This window comes from Grus americana, chromosome 3 (assembly GCF_028858705.1).
Source record: "Grus americana isolate bGruAme1 chromosome 3, bGruAme1.mat, whole genome shotgun sequence".
Taxonomy (NCBI): domain Eukaryota; kingdom Metazoa; phylum Chordata; class Aves; order Gruiformes; family Gruidae; genus Grus; species Grus americana.
In genome coordinates this window covers 55,276,294-55,293,483 of record NC_072854.1, presented here as the reverse complement: position 1 = coordinate 55,293,483, position 17,190 = coordinate 55,276,294, and the positions used below count along the sequence as shown (strand labels likewise).

Here is a 17,190-nt window from a genome sequence, read left to right as displayed (position 1 = left end):
CACATGCATGTGTAACTGGGAGTCCTGTGCAGGGAGGAGGGCTGTAAGGAACCTCCTCAGAGTGTCTTGCTGTGTAAAATAGACTTTACTTGCAATAATAGCTTGAAAAAGATGCATTTATCTTTTTCTGACATCACCAATCACCCAGGTAATTTGTGGGTGAGACTTCTGTAAACTTTCAGGAAGATTTAGTTACAGAGTAATTATTTTAGCAGTTTTAAAAGTTCATCTTTTCAGAGGTGAATTCTAGTAATATTGATGAAATGGAATTTTTTAACATTAGTTTTCATATTATAACCTAAATCATGGCAATAATGAGAGGATGTAGGACTAGAAAGGACCTATCTGTTGGGCCCTAGGGAGGACAAGCTGTAGTGGTGTCACTCCTGGTAGATATCTATGCTGTTGTCATCTACAACAGCAGATGTTCTACAACCTTTCTGGTTTGGACAGTTTGGTGATTAATTAGCTGAAACATTAGAAAACTTTTCCTAATATGACTTAGTCTTTCCTCCTAGGTCATGTTTTCTAGACCTCTGGTAGCTTTTGTTATTCTGTGAGATCTCTCCAGCTGATTAGTACATCTTCCCTGAAGTGTCCACACTGGCCAGTTGAGGCCTCCCTCCAGCTGAGCGCTTGTCTCGCTCACAGGCCATGCTTGTGTAGTGTCTGCTTTTTGCAGTACAGCGTGGTGTAGTTTTGGTCAGCTGCAATCCCAAATTCTTTTCTGTGGAGCTAGTGCTGACCCATTTTCAGATTTAAATATTTTTAGGAAGTTCTAGTATTTGGCAGAGCTGATAACAGCAGGGGAGGTGCAAGGCTTGCTCTGTATTCATCCTGTGAGGAGACTGCAGAAGTTGGAAACCTCCCACCATGGGGGGGAGGATGCAGTCCTTTGTCTGAGCAGACAGTTGTGTCTGTGTCCCACTCACGCCTCGTACCCCCTTGACTAAGTAGCCCAGAGCATTTGAGAAAGTAGAGTACAGTTGCTGACTGCTCTTGCCTGCCTTGCTTTAGCACTAGCTTACCTCCTGTGGGTCAGGCTAGCATTTCAAACTTACATGCAATGCAGAAAAGTCATTTTAAAAAAAAAATCAATCCAGAACAGAGAGCACCTCTTGACTCCCAGAGGTAGCATTCCCATCTTGTCTTCAAGATAAGTTCTCCTGTGACTGGTGGAAAGGTAGTATTCATTTTGAACTGCAGACTCTTAATTTCACAAAAAACTCAGACTTTATTGCATAGGAAACTTGAGATCATGTTTTCTTATGAGCTTTGCTGATGTTGGAGTTCTTTGGCATTATCTTACAAATTATGAAAAGTGTATTTGCATTGTTTTTAGGACTTTGTTTACTACTGATCTCTTTCCCTATCAGTACTCTGCATGTCTGGACTTGTGGTCCCAAGAGATCATGCCTTTAAAACAAAGGGATATAAAAATTAGTATCCAACTTCTTAAGCAACAGAACAAAGCAGCATACCTCCAGCTGCCCTGTGGAATAAATTATATTTGTAATACAGAAGGATCTGTATTATATTTTACTTTGCATCTTGATTCTGAGAAAACCTGCTCAGGCGTTTTCATCTAAAGCAACTCTTTCCCGTTAACTCGTGACTTCTGAAGGTAAGCATCATTTGTCATTTAATTTATTATGAAGTTACTAGTGTCCCTTCTGTGGTGGAGGAAGCTCTATTCTAAAGTCCCTGAAGTTTTTGAAGATACTGGACCTGTATCTTGACTTGTAGTACAGGACTTAGATTTACACTAACTTAAGTCTCTTAAAAGTTGAGGGGAAGAAGTGCTTCTCTGGCAGACGTGGGTTTCTAAAGGCTCTTTCATGTTAGAGTACGTGAGGGATAAGATGGGTTTATGGAGAACAGATAAGTTGGTCCCAGGTTGAAGAAAATGTGCTTTATTTCCAGACGAATGCATATATGAGTGTCTGTGAAAGCACGTGTCCACAGTTCACTTGTCCTGTGTGGATATGAGAAAATGATGTGAATGTCAGTTGTGCTGTACTAATGTTTTTGAGATATACAGAGAAGCAATTTGTATATTAAGCAGTTTGTTTATTAATGCTGGTCTCTGAAGACAGTGCAGGCTTGTGCATGTTGAGCTGAGTGCTGTTCTCTGCTCTCCCATGTCCTTTGTGCTGACTTGAGCTTTCAAAGGGGATTGTTTGAGCTAAAGGACAGAACTACAAATTAATCAAAATCGAGATCGGTACACACACACCGCCCCACCCCCACCCACCCCCTGCAATTGATAATTGATACTTCACTCTTATGGCTGTAACTTTTTGCTTATTTAAATGGATCCAGTTAGTGTCAAGTGGCACCAGGAGTTTTCCTCTGGATTCTAGCCACCTTTGAAAGTAGAGTCACAGTCATCCAGGCTGGAGGGAGCTTGGCTGCCATTTCATGGGGCATAGCATGTTCTCTTCCCCATGTTTGTCTGCAGAGAATAGTGGCACAGGGAATATGCACCACCAGAAGCAGCCCCTTACTGTCCATGGGCAGAGAGACTGCAAATTTAGCAGAGCCATAACTGAAACACACACGTGGAGCCTTTTTTGGTCATTCCCTAGCCCACCTTTAAGTGTTTTCTGAGTCTGACCTTTACAAATGTCCTAGTGAGGTGATGCTCTCATCACCAAGGCCAGCACTTGGCCTGCTTTTCTGCCTTCACTGATGTGCAGAAGAGCACTAACTCTCTTGATTGCACAGTGCTGCTGGGGTGGGCCACAGCGGAGGTCACTGTTCCAGCTGTGGCAGCTTGGCTGGGCAGTACCCACGGTGTGCCATGGAGGGGAAGGAGAGCTGCAGCGGTGCTGCCTGGACCCTTGCCTTTCCTCCTCACCAGCTCTCATTCCCTCGCCTTCAGTGTCATCCCAGCTCCAGGGACCAGCCTCACAGTTCTGCTCAGGGCTAGCATTGTTCATATTACCGCAAGACTGTGCTAAGAGGTGCTAAGAGCTGATGTCCAGGGCACTGGAGGGACACTGACAGCCTCTCCCCAAACAGACAAGGTGGCACAGTATTAGTGCATTTTCTTCTTATCATCTGCCTATACCAACTGAAAGTGAGCTGCTTATTTACAGACTTGGCTTTAGGCAAGCTAGAAAAACTTACTTGATGTTAGGGCACAGCAATGGTCATTACAAGAGAAAAGTGGTAAGCTGTTTTGCTGTTCGCAAGGGCTTAAAAAGAGTGGGTTTTTTTCTTAGGTGAGTATTTGGTCAAATTGGGATCTACTTTTGTCCCCCATCCCCTTAGCATCACAAAGACAGAAGTTTGAACCGGATTTAGTGAACCACCCTTCTCGTACACTTGATGCTCAGAATTTACTTTCTCCCCAAACATAGTGGCATTCAGGATCGAGGGTTTTTGCTTTTCTTCTACAGTAGAGAACATTGGCAGAAATCTGTCATAGCCATGCTGGCTGTATGTCACTTCATCGGTTTCAGTCCTTTGAGTGTGGGCTCTTAGCTTCCTGATGATTGACGTGCTTCAGTTTGATTTAAATTGTTGGGCTCAACACAGAGGTTACTGTGTGGGAATGGAAGTATCTATGGCAGGCAGGAAGTCAGATAAGGAGAACTACTGTCCTTAAACACCATAAAAATACTTACACAGAATCAACATCTTAGATAGCTTAGTCTCTAGTACCAGTGGTTCGTGTAGGGATAATAGTTGTTAATTCTGGGAAAGGTGAGAGAATGGTACGATCTGCTATGACAGGTATTTAACTTTTCCTTTCTTACAAAGTATCATTGATCTGCAGTAGTGAAACATGAATGAAGCCTTGAAATTTTGTTTACAAAAATAAAGAATGCTCGAGGAAATAGAAGAAAAGGGAACAAAAGATGTGTGTATTTTACAAGAGTTGGAAGTAAGCCAGCGTCATTACTTTGTGAAAATAGTAGGGTTTTCTGTAAATAATCTAGCTAGCATGTAAATAACTAACATGTGGGAAGTGGGACAAAAGAGCTGGTTATAGGGGACCATAGAACACGTAGCCACCACTTAACTCGTGTATGTTGGATAACCTGTCACTTCAGCTCAGTTCCCCTGGAAAGAATGTACCTGGGAGCAGCACGTGGAAGATTTGATCTCACTGTATTTATAAATTATGGCTGGAGGTTCAAAAAATGAGGTGAAAAGGCATAGTCCAGGGTATCAGTGAAATTTTTAGATGAAAAATAATAGTGATGATAATAATAATAATGAAAATACAACAAGCAGGTTGCTTCTGAGGAAAAAAGCCTTAAAATCATTGTATCTGAAGAAAAATACAAGACAATGTCTGCAGTGCTGAATTCTTCTGTGAGTAACTGCAATGGTCTTCTACGTACCAGACAATCTTCTAGTTCAAAGGAGTTTCAATTCTCTTTTTGTCTGTTTGCTTCTGCACCATCACCCCCCATTCCTAAAGACAATATTACACCTTGGGGGATAGCTCGAACGATTTGTGCCAGAAGTGTTTGTGAAAACAATGTTATTGGTATCATGTTTGTATTAATTGATTGGATAGAAGAGTTAAAGTTTATACATCTTTTAATGACATTTTCTTCTGAAACATAAATTTAAATAAGGAACACTTTTAAATGTCCCTCCCAAAAGGATGTTTTTCATTCCTGCCTTTTGCAACTTTTTTTTTTTTAAACAAACTTTTCTCCCCTGAGTCCCTTTGGTTGGTTGATGATGTTAGAGCAGGGTATTGCCTCCTTTTCTCTTCTCCTTAAGTCTGAGTATAAGGGGAAGGGATGTGTCAAGACAGACACTTGAAGTGAAACAGAGTATTTTTCTGGACAAAGGAACTGAATGAAACAATGTGAGGAGTCCTGTGACATTCACATAATATGCCGTTAACCCTTACTTTGCCATCAACATAGAACTGTAACATTCACTCATGGAAAACAAATAGGAATTTGTGAAGGAGAGCAGTTTCCATTGTACCTAGGTACAGTATTTTCACTGAACCTGGTTGTGTGAGCTACAGTCTGATTTCTGTAAATGTGACTGTCAAGGATGGGCTCCTGTCAGATTTCCCCATGCCTTGAACTCAGGCCACAGCCCGTGCCCACTCATATGCAAGTGGCTTCTGGAATCACCAAAGTTGAGGAGCTCGGTGTCTGGAGACTTCGGTCCTGTGTAAGACTGAGTGATTGCAGATTACTGTGTTGAAAGTTACAGGTAAAGAAGTAGGTCAGAGTGCAGCTGCATGACTCTATAGCATTTAAAAAAAAAAAAGTTAAATTTTTTTTTTTTTGAAAACATCTTGAACCATTGGGGAGGCTTGATGGTACTAGCAGCTGATCAGAGAAAGGGAAGAGTGGAGGACAGTTTGCCAACATTGGTCACAAGTTAGAGAATTTTAGTCTGCTCTAGTCTGGCCCTCTGCGAACACGGAGGATGAGCACAAGGTTATAAAAATACAAGGTGAGAGTAGCATTGCTGTCTGGAAGGTAAAATCCCTCTTCCAGGATTATCTATATCTGGTTTTGGCCTACCCATAGTGGCAGTTGCCATGTATCTGAGCAGAAACTTGAAAGCACCTAAATGCTGAAGGTTGGTTGGGTTGGTTTTTTTGGTTTTTTTTAAAGTGCTGGGATGATTGATTGGCAATAGGAAGGCTTCTGGGGACAGTGTTCCTGCTGTAATACGTGAGTTGTGTTTGTGAGAGCATTTGAACTTTCTACACTCCCTTTAAATAAAGCTCACAGCCTGTGGTTATGCAGTGGATTAATAGTAACAGCTGTGGGCTAACAGAGGATTAAAACCGTCTTAGCATATGAGAACATCAGTGATAAAATGCATCTGGTATGAAGTCTCCAAAGACTTATAGGATTGTATGTAAATAGTAAATATGTTTCTATGGTGTTTATCTTTTATTCTGCTTGTGACTGCTGGGCTGCTTTCGGAATTTTTGTTTCTGGGTGCCATGAGGTTAATGATATTTTCAGAGAGGCGGTTATGCAAAGAAGTTGTGTGGGATCTACACAGCCTTAAAACATTTCTACGGTGTGTTTTGTTGGCAAGGTTTTATAACGGTGGAGAGTTTCATGCTTTGCAGAGTGAAAAGAAGCAAGCTAGTTACACTTTGTGCTAGCGCAGCTCTGTTTCATCATGGATTAATTTGTCTCACCTTTTTTCCTGCAGGGATTTGGTAGGGTAGGGAAAGGATTATGAAAGGAAATATGGTAATGTAGTTCAAACTACACTGGAAGCTCAAAAATATTTTAAAACATTTACTCCAGGCTGTAGTGTTCAGTTCAGGCTGTTGAAATCCTGCCTGTGAGGGAGGGAAGGCACTGCTAAGTTACAGTCAGCCACAAACAGAAAATCACATAGTGCCCTCAAGGGATGAGTGGCAAGTGGATAAATAATTTTAAAACACATGGGGCAAAGATATTTTAATAGATCTGTCTCATAAGTGATAAGGTGATAAAAAATGAAAAATTACTTCTATTCATAGGTTAAGACAACTTACAATAAATAATTCTGGTATCTGTGACCAAGCATGCACAGAAGTAATCAAGGCTTTTATTTTCTCATATGATTATACAAGCTCTTGTCTCATATAAGGTTTGTTACAAGTTAAGAGCATATTCTTTTACCTAATCTTCAAATCTGCTTCTTCCAAAATAAGTTTGAAGCTTTTTGTCTGTAGTGCCATCATACAGACGCCAAGCAGAACTGTACAAAGTCTTTCAGTGTTACAGACTCCTTTTATGTTTGTACAATCTTGTTCCATCTGGATAGTGGAACGGAAGAAGGAAGCCTCAATCACCTGTGGTGATACAGAATATTTTAAGACTTGGTATGGAGTCACATAAATACATTTGGTTGCTCTGTTTTTATGAATTGAGTGAATTGTTCTAAGGTACTACCAAATTGCAACTTCTTTATACTGTTTTTCCATTCATTGCTATTCTTTACAGATATGAAAATAGGGAAACATTAAGAAGATGTTCTGTAGGCATGCATCATGTCTTCTGTAACGCATATAGCTTAAAAGTTTAACTTCTAATATATTCACTGTTTTTGGAATATTAAATTCCTCTTGTAAACCAAATAATTGGGATACAGTTGGCTGATGACTAGCTAGGAGAATGTACGTGGCTAAAATACTCCCTTTAATTAGGTTTTTGCATCTTATTTTTCCTATTAAAATTTGCATTTGGCATCTTTCCAACTAATACATCTTTTGTGTTAGTACATCTTTTGTGTTTGTTTATAGATTGTGTAATACATATTTTGTATACTCATGATAACATTTCCAAGATGTTCTTCCTAAACACAACCCTCCCCAAATTTAAAAAAAGCAAACCAACTTTGACCTTTTTCTGTACTTTCAGAGGATTTGCTTTTCCAATGTGTGCACAGACAGGTCTTCTCTCTTGAAGCAAACCTGTATTTGCCATTTACCTCCTCTTAAGATTGGGTTTAGTCATCTTGGTTCAGCATCATTGTTTCCAGAAAAGTCAATCATACTGCATGCTTAGAGGTGAAGCTTTGAGAAACAATTTCATGCTTGCATGCAAAAATGTCCTAGTATAAAAAAGAAGTAAAAAGGGAAATTAAAGGAGTGCGTGAAATTGGTTTTAAGTTAAGGTTGCTATGTGTGTTTCTGGATGGGTGCTGACAACATTCTGGAGTCTGTTACTGAGGTGCCCATCTCTCCATAGAGAGTGCAGCTCACCTCACAGGGCTGTAATGTGGACTGAGGCTGAGACCTGGTTTTGCCCTGCAGTCATGCTAGTTCAAATGCAGTCATGATTTAAACAGTGATATAATTTGTGATATAATTAAATAGTGATATAATAGTGATACTGTTTCTGCTGTACACTGGCCAAGCAATTGGTGTAAGAGGTTAATTCTGGTTTAGTATGCAGTGTGGTATTTTACCCTAGGGGTAGGGTATATCTTGTGTAAAGCAGTTGACTGAGAAAGTCTTAAGCAAAGCAAAAAGACAGACCTTCCAGGAAAGCTATGCTTCTGTAATGACTTTTTCTTCTTAAGTTCTTTCTGCTCCCCTTGATTTGTAAATCTCTTTAACCTGTGTCAAAAGTCATCTCTGGCAAGAGAGAGGGGCTGAGCAGAAGTCCAAGTAAAATGTAGGTGCAAGACTTGTTTGCTTTCATTCTGCTTTCTATATACTTTTTCCTATACTTCTGGCCCTAGGAGCAAATGACACCAGAAGCCTCCCTCAACCTCCACAAAACTGATAGACTTTTTTCAAATCATATTTCTACAAGATTAGCTTATTATTGCCGATTGACCACAGACCCTTTGGGGTATGCTTAAGTTAAAGTAACATGGCAACTGTAGTTTAATTGCTTATATCCTGATAAGATTCCAGTTCTAGTGGTAAACTAGACTAGTTGCAGTGTGGCTGCAGTGGGGAAAAAACCCACAGCTAATGTAGATCCAGGGCAGTTGAATAGCATTGTTACAGTATTTTTCAGGAGAAGTCTTAAGATCTATGGTTTTTTTAATCTCTATTCCATTCCCTTTCTTTTCAAATGAAATCTGTGTGTTACAGGCAAAAGCAGCAAATTAACAATTTACATCAGAAGATAAGGGAGAATGAATTACGAGCTCAACACGCAAGACTGAGCCATCTTGTGAACTGCGAAGAACCGTACATGACTAATTTGCAGGTAGGATGGATATTTTTCTTTTAGCAAAGCTTTCCATTGCCCAGTAACTGACACCTGAAAGCATGTTCACACTTTACTGCAGGCCAAAATTTAGAGTTTTTCTGATTATTGATAGTTGTGTAATTGTATAGCTGTAAACTGCATAGAAGATAATACCCTCTAAGTGTTGTAGTTTACCTTACCTCTGCAGAAGTCTACGTTACATTAACATTATGTACATACTCATTTTGAAATCTGATAAAAATGGGGTAAGAATGAGGGACTGTGACACTGTAGGAGCAAGGGTTTAACAGCGTGCATGTAGCACAGTTGTACAGGGAGATATTAGGAGATAAAGTAGTTTGATAAGAGAGTATCTGAAAACAACTGGTGGAGGGTTTTCTGAAGAGGAGGAGGAGGAGGTAGTACCCAAAGGAGTGGTTAGATTGTATCGATAGAATAGATGGAAGAGATGTGAGAAGGCAGAGACTGGTTGGAATACCTTTGCACAAGACACCTGAAAAGGATATGGATTGCTAATACCAGGGAACACTTAGTCTGAAAGGGAATGTGTGGTAGTATTTTGGGCATACCTGTCCTAATTTTTGTCTAACTAGCGCAAATATCAAAGTGTAAGGATGAGGTAGCATAGCCTAACCACAAAATGCAGATCAGTTTGAGGGCTGTGACTGCTACCCTGTCGTAGCACACAAATTCCATCTCCAGACCTCAGCATATCTAAAAGGCAATGCAGACAGAGAATGTTAAAGGCAGATATGCAGACAAATAGTTTTTCTGTCCCCCTTTTATTACCTTATCTTTTTCTGTCACAAACACTGCACTAGGATCTCAGCTAGCATACTTCAGCATGACATTAATTATGTCCTGGGAATAACACAGCTGTGCATCAGGTGAGAATCTGGTTTGTGTGAGACAGGAGAGAGAAATTCAAGTAGAGCCTCAGTGTGAAGTTAGGTATTCAGAAACTCTCTCAGACATCTGGAAGCACCAAAAGCCATGTTCCTAGAAGTTCTTTTATAAAATACTTTCAAATTCTGTCAAGATTAATATTTTTGAAAGAAAAAAAAATTACTGCAGACACTGAAAATTTAGTGTATGTGTCTTAGTACACCATGATACATTTCAAATAAAGCAGCAGATGCATTCATCTTTCATAATTTAGAGAGTTAAAAAATTTTATAATTTATTAGGGTTTCTGCTTCATTTGTGTGCCTTCGGTAAGATTAACTTAAAAATGCAGATCTTCTTTAATGAAGGTTTTAATCTCTTTTAATACTTTGCTGAAGCAATATTACTAGTTAAAAAAACTGTCTCTATAATGTCTTTAAAGATAGCAATTTATGTTATTAAAAGAATCTTGAAACTGAAAGCCTAATGGGATGCATCTCCTTTTTCATCCGGTATGCAGTTGATTTCCATTTTGTGCTTGTCTGTCTGTGGGCACTGGAGGTAGAAGAGTAATATTGAACTGCATGAAATGGAAAGGGAGGAGAGTTTTGGTACACAGGACAGAAGGTAGGAGGCCTGCCTTCTGATTGGAGCTGTAGTTTCTAGGTCTCTCACCCTTCTGCACCTGAGTTATGATAGCTCTAAGGTTTGACCAGTACTAATGTTCTGCTTTAGAAGGATCTTGAGATTTGGAGCATCTTTTACTGTAATATATTCATAGCCATTTTATGGAATGGATTTTTTCCCTAGGGGATGGTATGATAATGCAGTGGCAGTGATTTGTTTTAAAAACACTTTCTGTTTGGATTTTCAGGGGCTTTTTTTGGAAGAAAAGTCACACCTCTTCTACAAATCTGAGGGGAAAGTGTCCCCACAATGTTCATTTGCATGTGTTGTGAATGTAAAGGTGTGCAGCTTCTTTTATTTTTTTTGCTCCAGATTCCTGAAATACATGCTGTTACTGCATATTTTAATGCTTGAAAAATCAACCCCACCCTTCCTGACAGTGGAAAAAAAATGCAGGACTCTCTTCTGCTGTGCTGCTGAAGTATACGGTGGCACGTGTGCGTTCATTGTATGATTATTTTATTTCTTTTTGTAAGCAACCACAGTATGAGAGCACACCACTGCAGCCTCACGTTTCAGAAAGACCAACATCCCACCTTGAGGAGCTTGAGCGAAAGGTTGCAGCAGCTGAGAATAAGGAATTGCAACTCAGTGAATTTGTAAAACAAATTTCAAACAAATCTAGTGAGGAGAAAAAGAAGATGGAGGAGAAAGTAAGTATCTTTTATGTTCCAAATTTCCTTTTGACACTGTTATAGCAGCATATATTTTGTTTGCTAGAATGCAACTTAGTATGTGGGTTGCTGAGCTATTTTCAAAAGGTAGCTAAACTATCTGTGATAGAAAAATTGATAGATAGTGATTGTAGGTGTTGATAATGGATAAATCTAAACGTATAGTGAATACATCCTAACAAGTGATGAAACAGCAATCATGATGATGGCTTTAACCAGGTATGAGTTAAATTTGCTTTGAAGAAAAGCTGCTTAGCTGTAAGAGTTCATGTACCTTGAAGTGTTTGTTACAGTAAATAAAGTATCATTTAAAAACATAGAGAGTAAAAAATGGAATCCCTATTTTTAACATGGCTTGTAAATGTCGGCCTCATGCTTTGAAGTGCACTTACCAGCCTGTATGTGCTTACTCAGCAGGAATGATTCTCTTGTAGCTTTGCTAGGATGTGCAGAGTAGACTTCAGTCTGATACAAGGAAGGGGCTTAGGTGCCTCTGTTCTTGGAACTGTCTTGACAAGGGATTCCTTTGGAGGCTGAAGCAATACCCAGGGGTAGTTTTGAATGTCTTGACAGCCTTCCTTTATTGCAAGCAGGAATGTGCCATTGACCAGGTGGTTCCCAATTAATGTTTTAGGGATACATTGTCACTGTTACCCTCTCTTCTTTTATCACTGGGCCTTACTACTCGGCTTAGATGTATATTAATGAAGGTTCAAGGGGTAGGAGCAGTATGATACAGTGCAGTGACATGTGGGAAGACAAAGAACAACACATAATTAGTCTCAAATTCTGCCTTACCATTTCCTAGGAACCCTGCAGTATGCTTTTCACTAAGGGTAACATTCAGGAAGGGCAGAAATTGGATGCTGCTGCTTCCCCCTGTCTCAGCTTTTACTGCTTGTGTAGGAACTGCTGCTGTAGGTGGCGGCAGTGGTGAAGACCTGTGCAGCAGTGCTTGTATCAGCAGGATGGTCTGTAGCTAGGAGCCTGATTCACTGCACAGTCCTAATTCACCACTTAACACCCATCCATTCTGTGCACTGAGCAAAAGGCTCTCAAGGAGAGAAAGGGCAGGGAGGGAGAGCATCTGTTTCTGTAATAAAATTAGTGCCTGTCTGTTTGAGGGAAGACTGTTGAGGGAGGGAGGAAGGAGCTGTGCTGTGTTCCTGCAAGGATGTGGCAGGCTGGTAGCAGGAGCGGTAGGCTGGGTGCTGAGTCTGGGGATAGCCATCTCCTGAGTTCCACTGCTGTGCTCACAAGGGGATCAGCCCAGAGCCCAAAAGGCTTCGTGTCCCAGGTCAGGGACTGATACTACAGGACAGAAATACAATTTCTGTGCTGATCAGAGGGTTTGTTGCCAATAGCTGTGCTAGGGTTATTTCCAAGTGAATGCCTGTCTCTTTGGAGAGGGTAATTTTTTTTCATCCCAAAGACAGATTTGGCCATGGAGTGGAGGAAATGCTGTTAACATTCAGGTGAGCTTTGCTAGTAAGTGTATGCCTAAAAGAACACATAGAAGTTTAGGTTCAGGTTGCTGGCGTGCATTTTTACTTCTCTGCCTGCTCCACTTTTGCAAATAATATTATGTTTTCCTACATTGGAGCTTTTAACATAGAATATTTAAATACAGTGTACAGATGGTATGTTTTTGACAATAAGGGACAAGCTGTGACCATTCAGTGTAGGTGGGAGGAAAGAAAACGTAAGGAACACTCCTGTTTCCTTGACCATCTTTTGTCAGTGGTGAGAAGTCTAGGAAGAGTCTCCCTCATCATAAAGCCAGGATGTATTGGAACTGGAAAAAGTTCAGAGAAGAGCAACAAGGCAGATATCCATCAGAAAATCACAGAAGGAATGAAGTGACTGAATGGGAGCATGATGGAGTCTGCAGAGCCACAAGTAGACTGGAAAAGACAGAGGGAAGTCAGCTCCTCACTGCAGCTCCCATTGCAGGAGCGAGGGAACATCTAGTGAAACTCTAGGAGCCAAGTACATGATTAGCAAAAAGACCTGATTCCTTGTGCCAGTTCTCTATAGCAAACCTGTAGATTGTCTCTGTGAAGGCTGTTGTGGATGCTACGAGTATAGGTGGGCTCAAGGGAAAAATGAATGAGTTGATGGAAGTGCTGCCTAGTTCTAAATGCACAGAAATGTAACTGCCTTAGGAGAGCCCCTAAGGTGAAAGCACTTAGGCTTGAAAAGCAAGGCTGTAAAAATGTGGTTTTCTTGTTCTTACCTGTGCTAGACATCTGTTTATGGCCACTGTTGGAGATGAGATACTGGGCTAGAAGGCCTCTTGGTCTGAAGGTGCTGTGTCCCTTCTAATGTTAGGGTGGACGAACTTGATGCTTTCCTTTTGAGAAACTGCAGGGCCAGCAGAGATCAGAGGTCCTCTTTGCTCACTGCTGGCATCATATTTGTATTTGCCCCATACAGACATACCAAGCAAAGCAGTATTTGTACCACCTCATGAATAATACTGGTGCCTGAAGAGGTTTGTTTTCCCCTTGGCTCCGTGTGTAGTCAATGTAGGACTGAGATGACTGAGAGCTCTTCAGTTGGCACTGAAATTTCAGAAGCCTGAAGAAGCTTCCCTGTTGTGGCTGGCTGGTAGTCGTGGTAGCTCCTCACAGCTGCCTAGCTGAGGGAGCCTGGTAAGGTAGATACTGCAGTATTCTCCACCAGTGTCCATGTCATGAGTGCCTAGGTTCTTCCTTTCCCTTATGCCAGGCATGAATGTGCCTCTTGGCATCTGTAGATTTTGCAGCCCTCACTTTAGTACTGAGGCATTTCATCTGGAAATTGGACTGCTGGGCTGGAAATGGTTCAGTTCAGAAACCCGTACCCTGCTGGCTACTCCTTCTCCCTCTGCTTTGGGTAATTGTGAAGGACTCCTGAAAGGTATTGCTGATAGCTTGTAGCAGTGTTCTCCCCTATGATTTTTGTGGCCTCGCTTTTAATGTTTAATTGCCAAGAGGCAAGAGCTTTCCTATTTTTCCTGCCCCAGCAAAGTCATCAGCAGTGTATGTATGAAGGAGAAAATTAAAAAAACAAACCCCAAACCTTGTTTTCCCCTCAGCAGAGTCAGCAACAGTGAATGGAAAAAAAACCACCAACTTCTTTTTTCCCTCTCATGTGAGAAAAGGTAGAAAGAGTCCTTGGAGTGATGCTGAGGATTTAGAGTGGGCAGGGGGCAATCTAAGGCAAACCTGGTACCTATTAGGAGGAGAAAGATTTCAGGAGAGGAAATTCCCTATGGTATGTATGCAAAACAAGAAGAAGATTTGGAAACCATGTCATCATTGTCACACAAGTACTGGAGTATTCTGACTGTTCAACTTGTAATCCTTAGTGGTATGTGAGAAACAGAGGGAAGGGATTCACTTACATAATGGTCAGACTCCCGGTAATTCTTACTGTGCGACGCTGGCTTACACAGGTGTTTTTATATTACTGCCTTAAGACTTTAGGGTGTGGGGGGAGTATGTGCTTCTGAAGCACGTATTGTGGCAAAAGATCATGGCTGAGTTGCAACATTGCCTTCCTGAGTGTGGGGTTTACTTGGGCTTTGCCTAATTGGAAAGGTTTTAAAGCAGCCTGAAATCTTTGTTCAGTTTTGAGGTGTTACCAAAATAAAAGCTATAAAGATTTCCGGCCTCTTGGCAGTCCTCATTTTTATGGCCCATATAGAGGGTTATCTCTGGTAAAACTTTTCAGATATTATTGACTTAAAATTTTCAGTAGGCTCTGTTACTGAGCTCTGACATTGAGAGTGTCACACATTTATTTCTCAGTGAGATGGATGTCTGTAGCCCCAAAATAAAAGTACGTTTTACATTTACTGTAGTTGACAAGAGTGTGTTATCCGTGAATTACTACACCTTGGTTAAAGCAATAGAGATTCTGTTTTTCATTAAATTGTACTATGACTGGAAAATACTCTTTTTCCTGTCTTTCTTCCCCCTTTTTTCACCTAGGTAATAAAGCAAAGTAAGTACCAGGAGTGCATGCAAAGATAACACAATATAAAAAAACTTTTGCAGGCTGATGGACAATTAAGATGCCTGTAGAAAAGGTGCTTTAAGAAAGCCACTAATTCTGTTCTGATGACCTCTGATGTAATTGTCAGACGCCATTGAAGTCAGGTTTTTGGCTTCAGTTCTTGTCGGGTTAAGTTCTTAAGTCTCTGTATTTTAAGTTGTTTTCCTAGGCCAGAGGAAGAAGAAGGACTAAAATATTTCCAGATCATTTGTTGCCTATATACATTCCCATTGGTGAAAGTATTGAGAATATTTTAACTGTTGAACTGTCACGTTTTCAGTTTGCAAGGCTGAAACATGGAGTATTCTGGGCAGAGGTGATGCAACTGTGAAGTCACGTGTGAGTCTGTGACTTGGAGCTGCTGGGATTAATCATTCTTTGGTTTTGTTTTCTGCAGTAACCAACCCTTTCATGCAGCTGAGAATACAATTCTTGAAGAGTGACCAGCCTCTGCTTCCAAAGCAGGTTTATTTTTCACTGTAATCATAAAACATATACTCTTATTTTCTTCTAGCTTAAAACTAGAGACCGATATATTAACAGCCTGAAAAAGAAATGCCAGAAAGAGTCTGAGCAAAACAAAGAAAAACAAAGACGAATTGAAACCTTAGAAAAATATCTGGCAGACCTACCAACACTGGATGATATAGAAGGACAGACTAAACAGGTAAGGTAAAGGGAGTTTGTTTTACATTTTGTAAATACAAGTAAGCTCCCTAATTTCTGTTGTCAAATCTTTTACTGTTTCAACATATATTTTTTTCCCCATCTGTTTAGCAAGAGAAATATTTCAATGTTTTAGAAAGGACTGTAGCTATTAGAGATTCTCATACTCGGATAAGTGAAATAGGCCTAAGATTATACAGAAGGTAACTGCAAGGCTGTGGCCACCCACAAGCCCTTCTGCTAATGTGGCATCATGTCTGACTAATGTAACCTGTGTTAGCTGCAAATTCTAGAGGAGAAGAACAAGCAACTTCAAGAAACTATGACTGAGTTAGAAAAGAAGCTCGGAGAGGCCCGATCGCAGTGCAGAGAGAGAGAATTGCAACTGGTGTGTCAGAAGAAAAAAGAAAAAGAGCTGGTCACAACAGTACAGAGGTATGAACAGCTGCTTGGGCTGTGCCCTGAGATGGGTGTACTTTCCCACCTGATGTCAAGACCTAATGTTATTTGCACTCTTAACCTATTACAATGCCAATGCTTTTTCATGGCATAAACATATTACTGTGCAGAGTGACAGTGTAATTCAATAGAAAATCTGACCAGATTTTGATTTGTGTCAAGTAGCAAGTAACGCCCCAGAGAAGAGTCTGCCTAGGACACTCTTCAGTATCTTTTTTTAAAGATAGGGGACACTGCTGCAATGGCATCATAGCCTGCTGCTGGATAGAGGATAGAATAAACGTGTGCGGCAAAGGGGTGTTGTATAGAGGCTGTCAGCACTCTTATTTGATAACAAATCCTGTCACGAGCTGCAGAAAAGCTCCCTGGATACTGGCTGATGGGTATATCAAGGGAAGGGTCAAAGATTTAAATAAATTGTAGCAGTTTCTTACCTTTTCACTGAGGGTGGGAGCATTTACAGGGAGATTTAACTGTAGCTAATCTGCTGCCATTGAATTTGTGTAACTATGAAAAAACAAATGGGAGAGGGATCCATGAGAAGATTCCAGATGAGACATGGAGACATTGTTACTATGGTACATTTTAGATCGGGGAGCTACTTAAAAGTTTATCTAAAAAAAAAAAAAAAAAAACCAAACGGGGGGGGGAAGCAGGGGGGAATAATAATTTATGTTGTAACATATTTATGATGTTACTACAGTTCACTGTCCCTCCATTGGGTAAAGATGCATGCCACAGGAGTCTGAAAGTGTTTCCATGATGAAAGGCAAGCTGGTTGGGACACCTTGCCAGCCAAATTGTTGACACATTGTTTCCATCTTACCACTGAAAGGCCTTTTTTCTTCGTGCCCTCATAACCTAGAGGGGGATCATTTTGTCTTTTCTGAAAGCCTACACATAGTTGAGGTGGCCTCTGGTTTCTAAATTAGACAGCAAGATTAACACCAATAAAATGTATTTCCTTTCTGAGAGAAGGTGAGCTGGCAAAGCTCTAGCTACATCTAGGAGCTTGAGTTGAGCTACAGAGGGTCTGAAGGTCATGCCCTCGTGTGAGAGCAGTTGGCAGGAGTGGCTTTATGCTCCCCCTTACAAGTGACAGAGGGCAT

The 17,190-nt window shown here is 40.7% G+C and overlaps 1 protein-coding gene across 3 annotated transcripts in view; it reads left to right on the top strand.

Annotated features, from left to right (window-relative positions):
• CEP85L (centrosomal protein 85 like) overlaps nucleotides 1–17,190 on the top strand; it is a 155,156-nt gene that overhangs the window by 124,768 nt on the left and 13,198 nt on the right. For all 3 annotated transcript variants that reach the window (XM_054819548.1, XM_054819546.1, XM_054819547.1), the window contains exons 5-8: nucleotides 8,549–8,666; nucleotides 10,718–10,894; nucleotides 15,471–15,623; nucleotides 15,903–16,057. In XM_054819548.1, the coding sequence (XP_054675523.1) occupies nucleotides 8,549–8,666; nucleotides 10,718–10,894; nucleotides 15,471–15,623; nucleotides 15,903–16,057 (603 nt within the window). The remainder of the gene's footprint in view (nucleotides 1–8,548; nucleotides 8,667–10,717; nucleotides 10,895–15,470; nucleotides 15,624–15,902; nucleotides 16,058–17,190) is intronic.